The sequence below is a fragment of the Acomys russatus genome, chromosome 4 (genome assembly GCF_903995435.1).
Source record: "Acomys russatus chromosome 4, mAcoRus1.1, whole genome shotgun sequence".
NCBI lineage: Eukaryota > Metazoa > Chordata > Mammalia > Rodentia > Muridae > Acomys > Acomys russatus.
The window spans coordinates 55,634,511-55,655,243 of record NC_067140.1 but is presented as its reverse complement, the minus strand read 5'-3'; the positions used below and the strand labels follow the sequence as shown (position 1 = coordinate 55,655,243).

At 42.3% G+C, this 20,733-nt stretch overlaps 2 protein-coding genes across 2 annotated transcripts in view; one reads left to right on the top strand and one right to left on the bottom strand.

Moving 5' to 3' along the window:
* Ino80 (INO80 complex ATPase subunit) overlaps nt 1-20,733 on the top strand; it is a 97,158-nt gene that overhangs the window by 589 nt on the left and 75,836 nt on the right. The window contains 6 exon segments of the mRNA XM_051144413.1: nt 12,679-12,864; nt 13,295-13,464; nt 13,568-13,635; nt 16,070-16,231; nt 18,869-18,989; nt 20,123-20,337. Coding sequence (XP_051000370.1) covers nt 12,722-12,864; nt 13,295-13,464; nt 13,568-13,635; nt 16,070-16,231; nt 18,869-18,989; nt 20,123-20,337 — 879 coding nt within the window. The 5' untranslated portion in view covers nt 12,679-12,721.
* On the bottom strand, nt 10,899-11,370 carry LOC127188051 (60S ribosomal protein L27). The gene has a single exon (XM_051144412.1). It carries the CDS (start codon nt 11,340-11,342, stop codon nt 10,932-10,934), a length of 411 nt encoding a protein of 136 aa, XP_051000369.1. The 5' UTR covers nt 11,343-11,370; the 3' UTR covers nt 10,899-10,931.

Sequence of the window (20,733 nt, the reverse complement as noted above, 5' to 3'; positions counted from 1 at the left end):
AGACTAACACGTGCACAGACTTGGAAATTTGTCCGTGAGACCCCTTCTGGGTTTTTGGAGTGCATCTAAGCAAGTGTCAGCTAATTTTGACAATTCCTTCCTGAGCTTGCTGATGAAAAGTAACTACTTCCGTAATCACGGAGGCTGGAAGCCCCCTACAGTTTAGAAGTTGGATAGAGCCAAAGAAGGCGTTTAACTATTCTAGTTAAGCAGCTCTGCTCAGGATTTTTCGATTTATATTCTTGCACTTGTTAAGAATTGGGGGAGGATTTTGGAGATTGAACTCTTGAAAACATCGCTGGTGATCAGCTTAGTTTGAGTTAGTGATCCATGATTTACGATCCTAATTTTCACTGTCGCTTCTGATGCTGCTTCCGTCCTTCCTTCCGGTCTTGTGTGTGTTTCCTGATTGCTTTTGTTTTTTGGCCAGGAAGATCAGAAATTTGAGATCCTCCTGCCTCAGCCTCCATGGCACTGAGATTATAAATGTGCACTTCCATGCCCACTTTCCTCCCCAGGAATAACACCTTTGTCAGATATGATTGCAGCTCAGGTGAATTAGGCAGCATTGAGAACTTCTTAGTATATGCAGAGTTGTGCAACTGTCACTGCTATTCAGTCAGTCACTTCAATAGAAGGTCTAGAAGCCTTCTGAGTATCACTCTTTTTCTCCCTTTCGTAGCACTAACAATCTAGTTTCTGTTGTCTTAGATTTGATTTTTTTGATTTAAAAAAAAAATTTTTTTTTTGAGACAGGGTCTCTGTAGCCCTAGCTGTCCTGCATCTCAACAGATGCCCTCCAGCCTGAGCCTCCTGAGTGTTGGGATTACAGGTGTGCAACAGCAGATGTGCCTGTTGACAGTTCCCTTCTACATAAAGGGATGCTAAAATATGTATGCAGCTCTACCAGCTGCTTTCATGTAATATTTTTGAGATTCATACATGGTATAGTATGTCAACTTTGCTTTTTTGTTTTGTTTTGTTTTACAAGACAGGGTTTCTCTGTGTAGCTTTTGCTATCCTAGACTCACTTTGTAGACTAGCCTGGCCTCATGCCTCCCAAGTGCTGGGATTAAAGGCATGTGCTGCTGCCGCTGCCTCCGCCACCGCCACCACCACCACCACCACCTGGCTAACTTTACTGCTTTTTTATTGCTGTTTTTTTTTTTTTTTTTATTAAAGATTTATTTATTTTATGTACATGTGTGAGCCTGAGGGTTTGATATACCCATGTGTGTGCAGGAGCCTATGGAGGCCAGTTAGAAGAAAGCAGCAGGTCCCTTGGAACTGGAGTTACAGGTCATTGTGAGCCATCATGTGGGTGCTGGGCCCAAACCTTGTTATGTGCAGGAGCAGTAAGCACTTTTTAAATGTACATTTGGTGTTTGGCCTACATGTGTGACTGTGTGAGATTCTCTGGAACTGGAGTTACAGATAGTTATGGGCTGTCATGTGGGTACTGGGATTTTAACCCTGGTCCTCTGGAAGAGCAGTCAGTGCTCTTACCTGCTGAGCTCTCTCTCCAGTCCAGCAGTAAGCACTCTTAACTGCTGAAATGTCTCAGCTCCCTGTTCTGTTTTTTATGAGTCAAGAGTCTCACGTCATAGCTCCAGCTAGTCTTGAACTCACAATCCTCTTGCCTCTAGCTACTGATAAAGGTATGGGCTATTTGGTTTTCCTTTATGCTGGAAATTCACAGACTCCCTCCTCATATAATAAAACAATTTAAGATTGTTAAATTGTTTTTTCTTGGCAGTGGCTTCTGCATCTTTGTATGTAACCAACTTTGGCTTAAAACCTTCAACCTTTTTCAAAAAGCAAAATCTGAATTTGCCGTAAGGTCAGGCTAATAAAGTGGTGTGTAGGCATACTTTGTTGGGGGCTGCCTCACCCTCTTTCATGGATTCTGATCTCATTCGCACTCTTCTGAGCAGTGTTCACTTTGCATCTGTCTCTGTGCTGTTTCCTTAGGTCTGTGGTGGTAATGTCTGTCCTGAGCAAAAGTAGAGCTTTTTTTCCATGTTACTATTCCCTAAACAACTATTCGTATCATATAGTCTTGTGTTACATTTATTTTTATTTATTTTTCTAGGTTTTTGGTTTTTTGAGACAGTGTTTCTCTGTGTAGCCCTGGCTATCCTGGACTCTGTAGATCAGGCTGGGCTGGAACTCACAGAGATCTCCCTGCCTCTTCCTCCCAAGTGCTGGGATTAAAGGCGTGTGTCACCACTCCTGCCTCTACTGTTAAATTTATACATAACCTAATGGTGACTAAAGTATATGAAGCTGTGTGTGGGTTATGTCAAACAGTACTTCATTTTGAGCGCGCATGGAGTTTGGTGTGGGAGAGCAGCACTGGCACCAGCCCCCAGGAGACTGAATAAACACTGTGCAGTCATGAGTGACATCTTCACATTACATATAGGACTGTGCCTTTGGCACACAGCCCAGGAGTGTAGTAGTGTATAACTTAGATATTCGTATAAGCCCACTGTTCAATGTTAACATACTAGACAAGTGCCTCAAGGGACTTCTCAGAATGCATCTTTATCACTAGATGATACGTGTATGTGCTTAGCAAAATCTGCATATCATTTAGATGTGCGTGCGTGCGTGCGTGCGTGCGTGCGTGCAACAGGGTCTCATACTCCTGTATAGCCCAAGGTGGCCTGGAACTTACTGTATGAGCCGTGGCATCTTCCAAGTTTTCAGCAGTCCCAGCTGTGAATCACCTTCCCTGGCTTCTTTCTACATTCTAAAATGAATCTTGTTTTTAAGGGATTAACTTCCATTGTTTTAGTTTACGGTGTTCTTTCCTCTATATCAGTGGTTCTTAACCTTCCTAATACTGTGACCTTTAATACAGTTCTTCATGTTGATATGACCCCGACCATAAATTTTTGTTGCTACTTTATAATTATAATTTGGCTACTGTTAAAAATAATAATATAAATATTTTTTTCTTTTTCTCTTTCTCTTTCTCTCTCTCTCTCTCTCTCTCTCTCTCTCTCTTTTTTTTTTTTTTTTTTTGAGACAGGGTTTCTCTGTATAGCCTTGGCTATCTTGTACTTGATTTGTAGACCAGGTTGGCCTCCAACTCACAGAGCTCCACCTGCCTCTGCCTCCCAGAGTATTGGGATTACAGGCGTGTGCCACCACACCTGGCAATATGCAATATCTGTGTTTTCTAATGGTTTTAGGTAACCCCTATGAAAGAAAAGGTCTTTTGCCCCCAAAGGGTCACAACTCACAGGTTGAGAACCACTGCTCTACATCTTGAGAAGAATTCAAACCAAGTTTAACAAAATATATTTTTAAATTTTTATTTAGTGTGTGTTTTTGTGCGCCCATGCCATATCACACATGTCGAAGTCAAAGGACAGTTTGCACACTGTGTGGGAGCTGTCCTCTCCTTCCTCCACCGTGTGGGAGCTGTCCTCTCCTTCCTCCACCGTGTGGGAGCTGTCCTCTCCTTCCTCCACCGTGTGGGAGCTGTCCTCTCCTTCCTCCACCGTGTGGGAGCTGTCCTCTCCTTCCTCCACCGTGTGGGAGCTGTCCTCTCCTCCCACCATGTGGGTTCCAGAGGGCACACTCAGGCATCCAGGGTGGAGGCAACTGTCTTCTTCCAGTTAGCAATCTTGCCAGTTCTCAAACCAGTTTTGGACATCTTTTTTGCTAGGGAATGTTACTAGAAAAAATTCTCTTGGCCGGGCTGGGTGTACCTTAATGGTAGACTCCATTCTTGGGGCCTTGCATTTGATTCTTAGCAGCATCCCCTGCCAAAATAACAACAATAAGAACAACACAATCCTAAAACATTCCGGGTGCATTCTTATAGTTTGAGTGCATAGGTACCTGACGCTAAGAGAATCAAAGTTTTTGTTTTGTTTTGTTTTGTTTTTTGAGACAGTTTCTCTGTATAGCTCTGGGTACCCTGGAACTCCTCAAACACACAAATCCACGTGCTGAGATGAAGGGCATTTGCCACAATACCACGATCTTAAAATTTTATTAATTTACTTTTTGTCTGTCTGTCTGTCTTTCTCTCTCTCTCTTTCTCTCTTTCTTCCTTTTTCCCCAGAGACAGAATTTCTCTGTGTATCCTGGGCTGTCCTGGACTCGCTTTGTAGACCAGGCTGGCCTCGAACTCACAGTGATCCACCTGCCTCTGCCTCCCGAGTGTTGGAATTAAAGGCATGCACCACCACGCCCAGCTACTTTTCGGTTTTTTCAATGCAGGATTTTTCTGTGTAGACTTGGCTGTCTTGGAACCAGCTGTATAGACCAGGCTGGCCTTATACTTTACCTCTGCCTCCCTAGTGGTGGGATCACCTGGCATTGGCATCATTATTGTTTTTTTAATTTTAATTTTTTGGTTTTTCAAGACAAGGTTTCTCCATGTAGCCTTTGCTGTCCTGTACTCACTTTGTACACCAGACTGGCCTCAAACTTACAGTGATCTGCTTGCCGCTGCCTCCAGAGTTCTGGGCTCAAAGGCGTGCACCACCATGCCTGGCTCAGCTTTGGCATTTTTTCTCTTTTTCTTTTTTTCAAAAAAGATTTATTTATTATTGTTAATACAGTGCTCTGGCTGCACATACACTTGCAGGCCAGAAGAGGGCACCCGATCGCATTGTAGATGGTTGTGAGCCACCATGTGGTTGCTGGGAATTGAACTCAGGACCTCTGGAGCAGAGCAGTCAGTGCCCCTAACCTCTGAGCCATCTCTCCAACCCCTAGCTTTGGCATTTTTTAAAGGAATAATTTATTTATTCCTTTTTTTTTCCTTTTTGAGACAGGGTTTTTCTGTGTAGCCTTGGCTGTCATGGACTCACTTTGTAGATTAGGCTGGCTCAAAGAGATCTGCCTGCCTCTGTCCCCAAAGTGCTGGGATACAGGTGTGTGTCACCTCGCCTGGCTTTATTACATATTTATTTTATGTGCATTGGTGTTTGGTCTGTATACACACCTGTATGAGGATATCAGATCTGCTGGAACTGGAGTCACAGCTGTGAGTTGCTGTGTAGGTTCTGGGAATTCTTCCTCTGGAAGAGCAGCCAGTGCTCTTAACCATTGAGCCATCTTTCCAACCCCAGAATAAAAAGTTCTAAGCTCAAAGTCTGCCTGTGCTACATAATGACTTCACTAAGCACTTCTACCATTCAGATCTCTGGAGTTCAAGGCCAGCCTTGTCTACAGAGTGAGCCAGGGCTACAAAGAAAAACCCTGTCTTAAAAAACAAACAGCCCCCTGTGAGTTCGAGGCCAGCCTGGTCTACAAAGCGAGTCCAGGACAGCCAAAGCTAACACAGAGAAAACCTGTCTCAAAAAACCAAAATAAATAAGTAAATAAATAAATAAATAAATAAATAAAAAATAAAAAACCAGCCCAGCCGGACATGGTAGTGCGCGTCTTTTAATTCCTTGAATTAACACTTTGAAAAACCAAACAGCCCTGCTAGTGTTACACACCTTCAACCCCAGCACTGGGGAGGTAGGGGTAGGGGAATCTCTGTGAGTTTGAGGCCAGCCTGGTCTACAGACTGAATTCCAGGACTACACAGAGAAACCCTGCTTCAGAAAACAAAGAACAACAAAAACAAAAAAGACATATTCTATGCTCAGTTGTATGTCATGCACAATGAACTGAATTTGATCACTAGCACTTAGAAGTAATGTATGTTATCCTGAGAAATGGCTAACACAGCAGGCTTTGTTAAATTGTAAAGGTGTCGGGGCACATAAACACATTAAATGTAGGAGCTGTGCTCCAGAATCTATCTGCCCTCTCCCAGGCCTTGTTTGTTCTGATGTATATAGTTCATTAAAATATGGATCACATTCAATTTTTTTTTCATATCAGACTTCTCAATTTGTTTTTTATTGCTTCTTTTCTTCTGCTGACCTTATACACCATGGCAATCTTTTTATGTAGCATCAAGATTTCTTTTTTGGTTTTTTGAGACAGGGTTTCTCTGTGTAGCCTTGGCCATCCTGGACTCACTTTGTAGACCAGGCTGGCCTCGAACTCACAGCGATCCGCCTGCCTCTGCCTCCCGAGTGCTGGGATTAAAGGCGTGCACCACCACGCCCGGCTGCATCAAGATTTTTTTGTTGTTTTTGTTTTTGGAGACCGGATTTCTCTGTGTAGCCTTGTCTATCCTGGATTCACTTTGTAGACCAGGCTGGCCTCGAACTCACATTGATACGCCTTCCTCTGCCTCCTTACTCTGCTGGGATTAAAGGTATGAGCTACCACCGGCCTGGCTTCCCCTAGTTTTATTTTTATTTAAATTTATTTCTAAAACTATTCACTTGGCCACCATCCCTGGCTGGCATCAGGATTCTTCATGGTTTTGCCCTAAGGAAATCTGTATCATGATGAGCAGCTGACTCTTGAGTTTATGCCGCTCAATTTCTAACTTGATGGGCAGTGCTTGAACCATCACAGGGAAGGGCTCCTTAACATGCTGGTTAGCGCACCTGCTGTAGTGCTGGACATGGGGAGTCAGATCCCAGAAAGCGAGGCTGTGTGGTTCGCAGGGTACCATGGTTCACATCATAGCCTTAACTTGGAGGTGGAAGCAGGAGGGTCACTGCAGTTTTGAAGCCAGCTCAATCTATCAAGTTCCATGCCGGCAAGAGGTTACACATTCTCTCAAAAAAACAGCCATCACCCTCAAAGCAAGCAAACAAACAGGAAGAATCTTACTGAAAACTGTAGGCTTGTTTTGCTTTGTTTTTCGAGACAGGGTTTCTCTGTATAACAGCCCTGGCTGTCCTGGTCTCACTTTGTAGACCAGGCTGGCCTTGAACTCACAAAGATTAACCTGCCTTGGCCTCCCAAGTGCTGAGATCAAAGGTGTGCACCACCATGCCTGACAACTTCAGTTTTTTAATAAAATACATTTTTTTTGTAAGCTGGTTGTGGTGGTACACAGCTATAATCCCAGCTCCTGGTCTGTGGAGGCAGGAGAACAAGAAATAAAGGTCTCTGGGTGTGATGGCGCACGCCTTTAATCCCAGCACTCGGGAGGCAGAGGCAGGTGGATCGCTGTGAGTTGAAGCCAGCCTGGTCTACAAAGCAAGTCCAGGACAGCCAAGGCTACACAGAGAAATTCTGTCTGGGGCGATGGGGAGAGAAGTAAAGATCATCCTCTACTGAGAGCCAGTAGTTTAGAGAGAACCTGGCAGTGTAGTATACATAGAGTCTGGTGTTATGGCTCATTTGGTAGAGTGCTTATCTAGCATATATAAAAATTTGGATTGGATCCATAGTAACATAAACGGGGTGTGGTCGCACACACCTGTAATCCTCTCACTTGGAGATAGCAGCAAGTGAACCAAAAAGTCAAAGTCTCAGTCAGTTCAAGGCCAGCTTGCCCAAAATAAATCAATGAATCAACAAACACAAGTTTTTACCTTTAAAAGACTTTGAGTTGGCGCTATGGTGGAGCACGCCTGTAATCCCAGCACTCGGGGAGGTACTCGAGTTGTTAGGAGTTTGAGGCCAGCCTGGTCTACAAACAGCCCAGGGCAGCCAAGGCTGCACAAAGAAACTCTGTCTCCAAAAAACCAAAACCAAACCAAAGGAAACAAATAAAAAAAGAATTGAGTTTGGTAGCTGGGTGTGACAGCACATGCCTTTAATTCCAAGGCAGAGGCAGGTGGACAGCCAAGGCTACACAGAGAAACTCTGCCTCGGAAACAACAACGAGCCAACCATTGAATTACATACCCCTTGCTTAAAATAAACACATAGTACATCTATGCTGTATTATTTAACAAGTTGCACAAGGACATCATGTAGTACACCTGGTGCTTAGATCTTTTTGGGTTTTCACGACGGGTTCTCTGTATAGCCCTGGCTGTCGTAGAATTCTGTCCACTCAGCTGGCCTGAACTCACAGAGATCTGCTTGCCTCTTGTTTCCCTGAGTGCTGGGGTTAAAGTTGTACACTTTGACTGCCCAGCTAATGCCTCCATCTTTTATCTTCAACGAAAGGAGAAAGAACTGTGTTGTAGTTTGAATGAGAATGTCCCCTTTAACCTCATATAGTTAGATGCTTGGTTCCCAGTTGATGAACGGTGTAGGAAGGACTAGAAGGTGTGATCTTGTTGGAGGATGTGTGTCACTGGGTGGGGATTGAGGTCTCAAAAGCCCACACTAGGCCCAGCCTTGATCTCTCTCTGCTTCTGCGTGTGGGTCAGGATATAGGGTCTCAGCTAGTGCTTTAGCATTACATCTGTCTGCTTTCCTACATGCTGCATGACATGATCATGGACTAAGCCTCCGCAGTTGTAAGCAAGCCCCCAATCAAACACCTTTTTAAACAAGTTGCCTTGGTTATCTTGGTTTCTTAGTAGCAATAGAACAGTAACTAAGGCTGCCTGGAGAAATGACCAATTATAGAGTTGATGCAGGGGTGTCTGTTAAGGAGACAAGAAGGGTGACAGAACAAGGGTTAACAGAACAGTGCTCCAGCTGTGGCCACTGGGAGCTCCTCCACTGGCTGCTGTGCTCCTGGATGCTGCTGTCCATTTTTTAGTTTGCTTTTGATTTTTTCTTTTCTATTCTTTTCTTTTGAGACAGGGTTTCCTTTGTAGTCCTGACTGTCCTGGACTCGCTTTGTAGACCAGGCTGGCCTCAAATTCACAGCATCCACCTGCCTCTGCTTCCCGAGTGCTGGGATTAAAGGTGTGTGTCACCACGCCCGGCCTTTTCTTTCTTTTTTTTGAGACACACACTCATGCTGCACTCCCACTCCATAGTGCAGATGTGGAAGACAGACAGCAACTTGTGGAAGTCGGTTCTCTTCTCCCACATGTGAATCTGGGGGCTGAACTCAGTTTATCTGTCTTGGGTGGGGGTGGGGGAGGCAAGCATTATTTACCTGCTGAGCCATCTGGCCAGCTCTGGTTTTTGTTTGGTTTTGGTTTTTCAGGTAGGTTCCCATGAACTGGCCTTGAACTCACTGTGTAGCTGAGTATAAACTTCACTTCTGATTCTCCTTCCTCTACTTCTCTGGGTCTGGGATTACAGGCGTATGGTACCATGCTTGGTTTTATGCAGTGCTGGGAGTTGGACAGGGCTTGTGCATGTAAGGCAAGCACTGCTCCATCTGAGCTATGTCTCCAGCTAAGATACTGCTGTTTTTAGTGCTTTTCGTCTTACGCATGCCTGATGGCCAAGGTTCATTTGAATATTCATCCAAATTCAAAAATAGGTGTGGAAGTCAGACCACATGCAGACCTTTTTATTGTCACACATTACAGGGGAGATACTTGTCTAGCATTTGCAATGTATTAGATAAGTAATGGAGAGGTTCACAGGAAATAGGATAGATGAGGGTTATAACAGTAAGCGCTTTCTTTCCCAGGGCTGTCCTGGAACTCACTCTGTACGCCAGGCGGGCCTTGAACTCAACCCGCCTGCCTCTGCCTCCCTGAATGCTGGGATTAAAGGTGTGCACCATCACTCCTGGCTTTGTGTGATTGTGATTGTGTATGTATTTTGTATGTCTCTGTGTGTATATGTATATGTGAATACACACACACACATACACATATGTATATGTGAATACACACACACATATGTAATTTCTTTTTCCTTTGCCACGTTAGGAATTTGTGGAAGGGACGACCTTTTTTACCCAGGAGTTCTGTACTTTTAAAATGCCAGTATTATTTTTATCTCCAGAACACTATGCTTTGAGTAAACTCAAGGCTTCTTAAATTGCTCGATCCTGGGGTGGAGGTAGAAAGACCTTTTTGCAGGGGTTCCCTAAAACTTATCAGAAAACAAATACTATTACATTATGATTCTTAACAGTAGCAAAATTAGAGCTATGAAGTAGCAAGGAAAATGATTCTATGATTGGGGGCTACCACACCATGAAGGGCATTATGGGGCCACAGCATTTGCAAAGTTGGGAACCACTGGGCCCTGGGCTAAGTCAGGCTTAGGCTGAGGGGAATGTTCTTGCCCTCCTGTTTGAGCATTCTGCCTACTTTCGCTCTTTGAGGCCCAGCCAGCCTTTCTCCTTGGATTCGCTCCTTAGTTTGGTGTCTGGTGCATAGTTATCTCTTCCTAATCAACAGCTCTGTGGTTTTATTTACCAAGATAATCTGGATGTTTTGAAAGTGAAGGGAGAAAGCATAAGTTAGACTAGTGGAAGATCAGTCAGTCCAACAATGGCCCTTCCTTGGTTTTAGAGGCTGGCAGTAGAGAATTGGGGCGTTGGAGTCACTCGTAGTAGATTAAAATTCTATTTCTTCAAAAAGTACTGGGGGTGGAGAGGTAGCTCAGTACTTAAGAGCACTGACTGCTCTTCAGAGGGCCTGAGTTCAGTTCCCAGTAACTGCATAACCATCTATAAAGTGATCTGATGCCTTCTTCTGGTATGCAGGTGTAAATGCAGATAGAGCACTCATATACATAAAATAAATAATAAATAATTTTTTTTTTTCTGGTTTTTTGAGACAGGGTTTCTCTGTGTAGCCTTGGCCATCCTGGACTCACTTTGTAGACCAGGCTGGCCTCGAACTCACAGCGATCCGCCTGCCTCTGCCTCCCGAGTGCTGGGATTAAAGGCGTGCGCCACCACGCCTGGCTGATAAATAAATGTTTTTTAAAAATTATTTATTGGCTGGGCATGGTGGTGTACGCCCATACTATTGCTGGGGGAGGCAGAGGCTAATGGATCCTTGTGAATTGTATTGAGGCCAATCTGGTCTACAAAGCGAGTCCAGGACAGCCAGGCTACACAGGGAAAAACCCTGTCTCAAAAAATAAAAAATGTATATATGTATGTATGTATGTTTGTTTAAATTTTTTTTGTTTTTGTTTTTTTTGTTGTTGTTTTTTTGTTTGTTTGTTTGTTTTTTTGTTTGTTTTTTTTTAAATTTTTAATGATGGAAATGAAAATATACCTAAAAGCGAAGCTTCTGGAAAAACCATTTGTTCTTCCCTGTCTTGTATCGTTCCTCAAACTTGACCTTGGCCTCCCGCCGGGCCTTGCGTTTCAGGGCTGGGTCTCTAAAGACATCCTTGTTGACAACAGTCTTGTCCAAGGGGATATCCACAGAGTACCTGGTGGGCATGAGGTGATTGTAGTTATAAACTTTCACAAAGGACTTGATCTTTGACCTCTTGGCGATTTTCTTCTTGCCCATGGCAGCTGTCACTTTTCGGGGATAGCGGTCAATCCCGGCCACCAGGGCATGGCTGTAAGGGCGGTCTGAGGTGCCATCATCGATGTTCTTCACGATGACGGCTTTGCGTCCGGAGTAGCGTCCAGCCAGGACCAGCACCACTTTCCCGGGTTTCATGAACTTGCCCATTTCGGCAGCAAGCAGCCGGAATCCAGCAGAAAGGGTTTTTTTTTTTGTTTTTCAAGACAAGGTTTCTCTGTGTAGCCTTGGCTATTCTGGAACTTGCTCTATGGATCAGGCTGGCTTGGACTCGTAGGGATCTGCTTGCCTCTGGCTCCCGAGTGCTAGGATTAAAGGCGTGTGCCACCACATCCAGCAAAAGTCTATTTTTAAAATTTAAATTAGCCAAAATGAGAGTAACTTTGTTGAGTATGGGATAGAGAAGATTTCAAGTAGCCCTCACTGTGACATTGAACTATGTAGCTGAGTTTACCTTCATCTTTCTTCCTGTACCTTCCTTTATATGCTGGGATTATATATGTACACTACTTTGTCAAGACAGAGTTTGTATTAGATTAAATGAGCTAGTTTGTTTTGTTTATTTTTTAGATTTCTGATACTGGGTATCCAACCTAGGGCCTCTCACAGGCTAAGAAACTCTGTAACTCTGAACTGATAATGGACTTACAATATAAAAATTCTCACACTAGTAGACTTTGTTTTTACATGTGTGTATGTGTGCTGAGCGCAGAAGTAGACTTAGCAGGGACATCAGGCTATTGTGAGAAGCTGAAGTATAGTCAGAGTATAACCAAGATTATATATAGAGCCTCTGAACAGGCCGGTCAGTGGGCTGACAGTTTCCATCCTTAGAAATGGAGGTGTGAGTCAATAGAAACTTTGAAGAGCTCTTCACTTTAAGTTGGAATGGATCTAACAGGGTTTTAGAAGAAGATATTCCTCCTGGGAGTCTTTCCACCGCTGGGAAGTTTATACTTTTTCTTAATGTGTGATCCCTTTGCTTTAAAAAAATGGTTGGGTATGGTGGCATACATCTGTAATTGGCAGCTTTCAGAAGGTAGAAGCAGGGGGACCTCTGAGTTCAAGGAGAGAATTTGTAGAATACACACACACAGACACTGGCAAATAAAATACCTCATACATACGAATGATTATAAATACAAGAGGAAGGTGATGTTGAAAGCAAGTGCTGTTCTCTGCATGGTGCACACGGTCAGCACTTCACTTGGATAGTTGTAATTCATTCTTGTAAAATCTAAGGATTGTTTGAGAAGATGTTTCATTAAGTTCTATTGCAGTTGATGATAATGTTTCTACACTTTTCCTTGTACTAGAAGGCAGTATCCAGTGAGCTTTCTGTAGTCACTGGTTGTCTTAGTGTCTTGTGTTCGAGAGAGCCTGATCCTTGTTTATCCTGAAGGCAAGCAGGCAGGAGAAGGGGAAGAGGAATAATCTTTCGTTTTTGTATTTTCTTTCCTTTTAAAAAAATGAATGCATTCTGCAGCTGTGCAGTGGGAGGCCCTCGTGCATGAAGACAGATCTGTTCTATGGCCTCGGAGCTGGGTGCCGGGGACGATGGCAGCTGCACTGAGCTGGCAAAGCCCCTCTATCTTCAGTACTTGGAGAGGGCCTTGCGGTTGGACCATTTTCTGCGACAAACATCAGCCATCTTCAACAGGAATATTTCTAGGTATGTTATTTTATCTCTAACAATGTTTCTGAGTCCTATCTTTAGGATTTCCAGTTAATCTATTGTATGGGTTTTATTTTTAGTATTTTCTTTTTCTTTGAAACGAAACAGTCAACTTTTCCAAATACTTTGTTCTTTAAATGTTCGTTTATAGTAACCATAAATCAGTCAATCTTTTTTTTTTTCTTTCTTTTACTTTTTATTTTATTTTATTTTTTGAGACACAGTCTAACTATGTAGCCCAGGCTGGCCTAGAACTCACAGATCTACCTTTACTCCCGAAGCACTGGTTTTAAAGGTATGTGTACCATCTTGTCTGACCACTTAGATTATATACACATATGTATATGTATATGTGCCTACTACTTGGTTCAAAATATGTTTTGTTGGAAAACTTTTAATTATGGACGTATTACTCTTTAATTTTTAGTGATGACAGTGAAGATGGACTGGATGACAATAATCCCTTATTGCCTGAGTCTGGGGATCCCTTAATACAAGTCAAAGAAGAACCTCCAAATTCATTGCTTGGTGAAACTTGTGGGGCAAGCAGTTCAGAATTGTTGAACCCGTACTCTCTGAACGGCGTTCTACAGTCAGGTCAGTGTGGAGTGGGTGCCCTCTGGACTTGCCGTGCTCTTGGGGGCAGTCATCCTTTCATTTTTTTTTTTTTTTTTTTTATTCTTTATGTTTCTTTATCCAGAATCAAAATCTGACAAGGGGAATTTATATAACTTCTCTAAATTGAAGAAAAGCAGAAAATGGCTAAAGGTAAGAGATAAGATAGAACATTTCAGTCTAAATAACCTACTAAGATTACAGTTAGAAGGTCAGTTACCAGACCTTTGTAGCATAGTGACAAATTTTATTTTCCAGAGACAATTTTCTTAACTGGAGTTTGATTTGTTAAGAAAACTCATCAAAGTAATTTTCATTTGACTTTTTTATTAAATATGAGACACTGAGGAAAGAGGAGAAATTGATCAGATAAGATCCTCCCTCATTGGCTCACCTTGTAATCAGGAATGTTAATTGACTTTTCATGAATTTTTGAGTAGTTCATTCAATAAATGTTGAGAGTGCATCCCGGTGCCAAGTACTGTTATAGACAGACAAGTCTACTCTGTGCTACTCACATTCTAAATGAGGGAGGCAGTGTGTAAGAGTAAGCGTGACTTCAAGACAGCATTTCTACAGGTGTCTGAGTGGTCAGAGGGCGCCATGTGAACGTCTAAGGCAAGGGCCTCTGATCATACGAAACATACAAGAACCACTAAAAAAGAAGCAGCTTGGTGTGTTTGGGGAGAAGAGGCTGGCGTGGCTGGCGCATAGCGAATGGGGTGGTACAAAGTTAGAACCTTGATGGGGTGTGGGGTATGTAGGGCTGCGGTGCGTTGCATGCCATGAAGGGATGCACTAACTCAGGCCACAGTCAGAGCAGTGGCGTAGTGTTCTCAAGTGATTGTGAAGGGCCAAACTGAACAGAGGGTGGTGTTCTGTTTAAAACGTTTCTTAGTAGGCTGGAGAGATGGCTCAGAGGTTAAGAGCACTGTCGGCTCTTCCAGAGGTCCTGCCTGAGTTCAACTCCCAGCAACCACATGGTGGCTCACAACCAACCATTTTAATGTGATCTGATGCCCTCTTGTGGACTGTAGGTGTATGTGCAGGCAGAGCACTGTATACATAATAAATAAATATTTTTTTAAAAGTTTCTTAGCATGTGCAAACATTTCATTTAGAAAAATTCACAGCCGGGCGTGGTGGCGCACGCCTTTAATCCCAGCACTCGGGGAGGCAGAGGCAGGCGGATCGCTGTGAGTTCAACCAGCCTGGTCTACAAAAGCGAGTCCAGGATAGCTAGAACTGTTACACAGAGAAACCCTGTCTCAAAAAACCTTAAAAACAAAAAAACAAAACAAAACAAAAAAACCCACAAAAAAACTTCACCATTTCTTACTTGCGTTATGAGCTCAAAATGATGTAAATCCTTTAATATCATCACCATGTACTTTAAAACTCATGTGTTTAAAGTCTGACTTGCTTTCTTTCCAAAAGATTTTAAGAAGTTAGAAGTACAGAGACCTTTATGTTTAGCTGTCACATTTTTTAAAAATTGAGATACGGCTCTGGAGAGGTGGTTGTGAGCACTGGTCTGCTGAGGACCTGGGTTCTGTTGTCAGCACATGCGTATGGGGTCTCACTACCATCCATGCCTAAAGTTCCAGGGGTCTGATACCTTTTCACCTCTGCAGGCACCGAACACGCACAAAGTTCAGATAACTGCATGTAGGCAAAACATATACATAACATAAATAAATCTAAAAATTAAAAAAAAAAATTGAGATATAGTCAGGCAGTAGTGGTGCATTCCTTTAATCCCAGCACTTGGAAAGCAGAGGTAGGTGGATCTCTGTGAGTTCGAGGCCAGCCTGGTCTATGGAGCAAGTTCCAGGACAGCCATGGCTACACAGAGAAACCTTGTCTTGAAAAACAAAACAAACATAAGTCACTGACCATAAACATCTAAGCTTTTCAACTGTGTGACTTAGTAGCTTTTAATATGTCCACAAACTTCTTGGCAATTAACTTATCTAATTTCAAAACATTTCATCATTTCATAAAGAAGCCGTGTGCTCATTAGTGCCCACTCCCATCTTGAGAGTCTTTGAGTCCCTGCTAGCTACTAGTCTGCTCTCTGTTGATTTGCCCATTCTGGACATTTCATAGAAATGAATCCATAGTATGTGGGCTTTTGTGGCTGGCTTTTCTCACTTGGTGTAATGCTTTGATGGTTTATTATGTGTGGGATATGTTAGTACTTCATTCCTTCTTACAGCCTAATCATCTGAATGTACCACATTTTATATATCCATTCATGAACTACTGGATATTTGAGTTGTTTCTCCCCTCCTAGCTATCACACCTTGCTTTGTTTTTGTGTTATATATGCTATATTCATTTTCCTTTGCCTTGTTTCTTTCTTTCTTCCCCCGCCCCACCCCCCTGGTTTGCCTTGATATTTTAACACTTAGGGGTTTTTGTTTTTGTTTGTTTAGTTAAATTGATAAGGAGTAGGGTAAGAATCTGAAATGATTATACTCTGGCTGTTTTGGCCATTGTTCTAGCATCTGGGAAAAAAATGATTGGATTGTAAAAGAAATTGCTTCACAGCAAAAGTTATATTCAATTTTCACCCCTTTTCTAGAGCATTCTTTTAAGTGATGAGTCCAGTGAGGCAGATTCTCAGAGTGAAGACAATGATGATGAAGAAGAAGAACTCAATCTCAGCAGAGAGGAGCTGCACAACATGCTTCGATTACACAAATATAAGAAACTTCACCAAAATAAATATAGTAAAGATAAGGAGGTGAGAGTTTCAAGAGAACGCTCACAACCACACTTCTTTGACTTACATGAAATAAAATTGTTAGTAGCATTATTGTGATAGGATTCATACAACAAAAGTCCAGCTTTTGATGTAGGTACTTGAATGTCTTTGAGTATATTTATAGTGTTGTGTTTCTGTCATCACTGTCTCAGTTCCAGAACACTCTCATAGCTTTACCCTTAGCTTCCGCCTCTTACTCTGTTCTTGGTAGTGCCAGGCACCCACCAGTCTACCCTCTTTTTTGATAATTAATTTTATTTCATGTATTTATTTGTGACTTGGTCTCCTATAGTTGGGTGACCTTGAAGGTCTCCTCCCATCTCCACTTTCCAAGTGCTGGCATGTGCCACTGCATGCGGCTCTGGTTGGTGCTTTGTTGTTGGGTAGTGTTTGCCATTGATCCAGGGCCTTACGCATGCATGTTCTTGTGATTGTGTCCATTCTAGACATTTCATACTGATGGCATCAGATAGCATGATACCTTTTATCCAGCTTCTCTCACTAGGTGTAATGTTGACAGGTTTTGTTCATGTGGCAGCATGTATTACTACCTCATTCATTTTTATTGCTAAATAGTTTTATTTATAGAACATTGTGTTTTTGTTTTTCATTTGATGAGCTGATTTCTCCCACTCTGAGCATTTTCATAATCTACTATAAAGATTAGTTTAGGTTTCTGTGGGTGTATGTTTTCATGTCTCCTTGTTATACACTTAGCACAGAGGTTCCAGGGTCATGTGATAACTGTGCTTTGTGAGACTGCCAGTATATCCTTACCAATTCAATTGCTTGTTGAAGTTTTCAGTCTGGGAAAATCTTTTCTTCATAGTTTTAATGACAACTATTTGACCATTGTTAACAAAACATTCTGATTTTTGCTAGAAATATAGCCCTATTGTACATATTGAACAATAGTATATTTGAAGACCTAAAATTTTTCCAACAATATGAAGGTTGAAAGTTAGTCCAGAGAACCTTGAATACTACACAGAAACTTAGGAACCGCAAACCTATGGGAATGGTATTCAGTGGAATAGCCTAGGATGTTGATTCCCACAGTGCTCTTGAAACCTGATACCAAGGTCCTGGGTACTCCACATAGTCACCTACCCTCCTTTTCTTTGTTTGAGACAGTTCTCACTCTGTAGTCCAGGTGGGCCTTGAATTCATGGCAGTCAGTCTGCCTCAGCCTCATGTATTGGGATTACAGCATGATTGGCTTTGATTTTTTTTTTTTAATTTAAATAAGATGTATATTGATGGAACTTTAAGTACACAGCTTGATGCATGCTCACTTAATTGTGATGCTTAAAACAGGCTTTTAGTCCTCCATGCTGCTCTATCAGTTATAATTTCGGAAAATGAGCCAGTAGATTTTAATTTATATGGGAAATAAGATGACTGGATTTGAGAGTCAACCAAAATAAAATATTTTAAAGGATTTACTGCTACATGGGTGGAAGAAATGTGATTGTTCATGGTAATTGTAAAATAATAGGTAGGATCTTTAATAATAAACTCTTTTGGTGAGTTGGGGACTCGAAAGGTGAAAATGCTGAGATGACAAGTTGGTAACTGTTTGAAGGCCCTAGATAATATGGTGGCATATGTCTGTATATGCAGGTGTGAGGCCATTAAGTCTACAGAGTGAGTTTCACGACAGCCAGGGCTCCATGGTGAGAATTTGTCATTATGGCCTAAAACAGTTCAAAACAAAGCAAGAAAAACATCTGAAGCAAATAGAAGAGTAGAAGCCAGAATAACTAATGTCAGGACTCTAGCCAATCTACCTGTGGGTAGTAGATATAGGGCTTATTTCTTAACAATGAATTCCTGCTGCGTTTTGCTTTTCCATTTCCTTATTTAGTGTGTGGGCATATGAGTGGTGTAGCACACGTGACATAAAACGATGTCAGAGGACAGCACTCAGGCATCTTCATCCTGGGGTGTCCAGGGGTTGAATGTGGGCTTTCAGAGCTGGTAGCAAATGCCTTTACCTGTTGATATCTTCCCAGTCTTTGATGAATTTCTAAAGAGCAACAACTCTGATCTTTTTGTGTTTTTTTTTTTTGTTGTTGTTGTTGTTAGTGTGTTTTTGCTTTATTTTCTGTTTTATTTAAGATCTTATTTAAGGTCTTATGTATCTTAGGCTGGCTTGGAGTCCCTGATCTCCTTACCTCCACTTCCCGGGTCTTGGAATTACCAGCTTAAAGGGAAATCCTTTTGTTACTAATTAATTTCATCCCACATGTGTATCTGCTGTGCACGCGGTACACATTTGCAGTTCTAGTATTTGGAATGTCAAGGAAGGAGTAGCAGGAGTTCACAGTCAGTCTGGGCTACATGAAGCCCTGTTGAAGAGAAAATGTGATAGAAATTCAGATTCCCGAAGGTTTTCCTTCCTAAGTTCTTTCCAGCAGTTTGCCTTGTGCATACCAATTGACCCTGTTTTGCTTCTAACATAAATTCTTTTTGATGTACTAATTTCTTATTGATCTCTGGGAAACAATATTTAGGAGCTATGGTTTCCTCTGGCTTAGCTTTCTTTACTTAAGCTGACTTCATGGCTGTGCTGTGCAATGCAGGCAGGCCCATCACAGTGTTTGCCTGATTCAGTTGCAGCAGTACCAGTACTACAGTGCAGGCCTGCTCTCTACACACGACCCTTTCTATGAGCAGCAGCGTCACTTACTTGGACCCAAAAAAAAGAAATTCAAGGAAGACAAGAAGCTTAAAGGTAAGTCTATCCCATATTCATTCTTTCTTAATTTCAGAATCTTGTGTGCTGGGTTTAGATTTTAAGTATAGTAGAAATTTGCTTTATCTGGAAAACTATAGGGTTTTTTTCCTAATTAGTGTCATTACTGCCTTTATTTCACATTTGTTCTGTGGTCTTTTATAGAAATAGAAAGACTTAAGAGCTATAGATTGCAAACATGTGGCCTGTAATCCCAACACTTGGTAGACAGAGGCAAGAGAGCCTGGAGAGCAGAGTCCATGTTCTCTGCCCGGGAGTTGAGCTTGTGCTACAACTGCCTCCTTCTGTCCCAACCCAGAAATAAAGCTACAGCTATAGGCTGCTAGCCAAAGGCTTAGGCAGAAATAACTTCTTTCGCTTTTTCTTCTACAAACTGCCATTGTTTAGAGTATTCTCGGATGAGAAAATGTTGGTTATGCATAGGGAAGTGTGAAAAGTAGTGGGAACATGGAGTGAGTTACAGCTGTGGCAGTCTCAGATAATGGACGTGACTCACTCCTGAGGAGCCTCCGTAGTATTTGCTTGCCAGGAAATGCCTTCCTCTCCTACTGGTCTTTAAGAAGTTGGAAAAGCAGGAAGGACATTGCAAGAGAAAGTTTTAAAGTCTCTGTGCAAGGCAGATTTTGTTGCCCTGATGATAGGAATTCTGCTCAAAAGCATGTTTTTGTGCCATTTATATTTTTGTTCAAAAAAAAAATTACTGTCATTCTATCAATTGATGCAATTTTTTCCTTTCTTTCTTTCTTCTTTTTTTTTTTTTAAAGTTGTCTTGCATTTCTACCAAATGGTAGTAGGTTTCCATCTTGTGAATGTCACTGGAGGCCAGTGATTTAGCTCTGTGAACCCTTCAGAGTGCTGAGTTCCAGTCACTTGGTTTTTGAATTTTAAGTCTCTGTTCTTCCTGTGAACAGAGGGAATGTTTAGTGTGCTTTTCAAGTTAGTAAGTTGCTCCTCTTGGGATATTGACTGGCCTGACAAAAGGAAGAAACACTGCCTGCTTCTGGTAGAGTGATGCCAGCTCTGCAGGTTTTCTTGAATGATGAGGATGCTCCCTGGTTCTGTCCTGTGGAAGGAGAGAAAATCAACCTTGTAAGCATCTCTTTCCTTTGCAGCCAAGTTGAAAAAAGTGAAGAAAAAAAGACGCCGTGATGAAGAGTTTTCCTCGGAAGAGTCCCCACGTCACCACCATCATCAGACCAAAGTCTTTGCTAAGTTTTCTCATGATGCACCTCCCCCTGGCACCAAGAAGAAACACTTATCCATTGAGCAGCTTAATGCTCGGCGAAGGAAGGTGTGGCTCAGCATTGTGAAAAAGGAACTACCAAAGGTGAGTGAGTGAAAGGGAGAGACGGAGCAGGGTAACAAGAATGGGGAGGAAGTCTTGGCTGGTTTAGGGCCAATTTCTAGGGGTTTAGTGTGTAGTAAAAGAAAACATGTATTATGTAAAACTAAAGAGCAAAAGAACCCTGCAGGCTGAGAGATGCTCAGTGGCAAAAGCTCTCACTACCAAAGCTGTTATCTGCTTGATGTCTGCAACCTCTGTAGTAGAAGAGAATCAGCTCCTACCAGTTGTCCGCTGACCTCCACATGTGTGCCTTGATGTGTGTGTACGTGTACACGTACGTACGTACGTGTGTACACACACACACACACACACACACACACACACACACACACTCACACACACACTCACACACACACACACACCCACTCACCCACCTAC

Bases quoted from the DNA above. Each gene is read 5' to 3' on its own strand.
- LOC127188051 (XM_051144412.1), bottom strand. From the start codon at position 11,342: ATGGGCAAGTTCATGAAACCCGGGAAAGTGGTGCTGGTCCTGGCTGGA.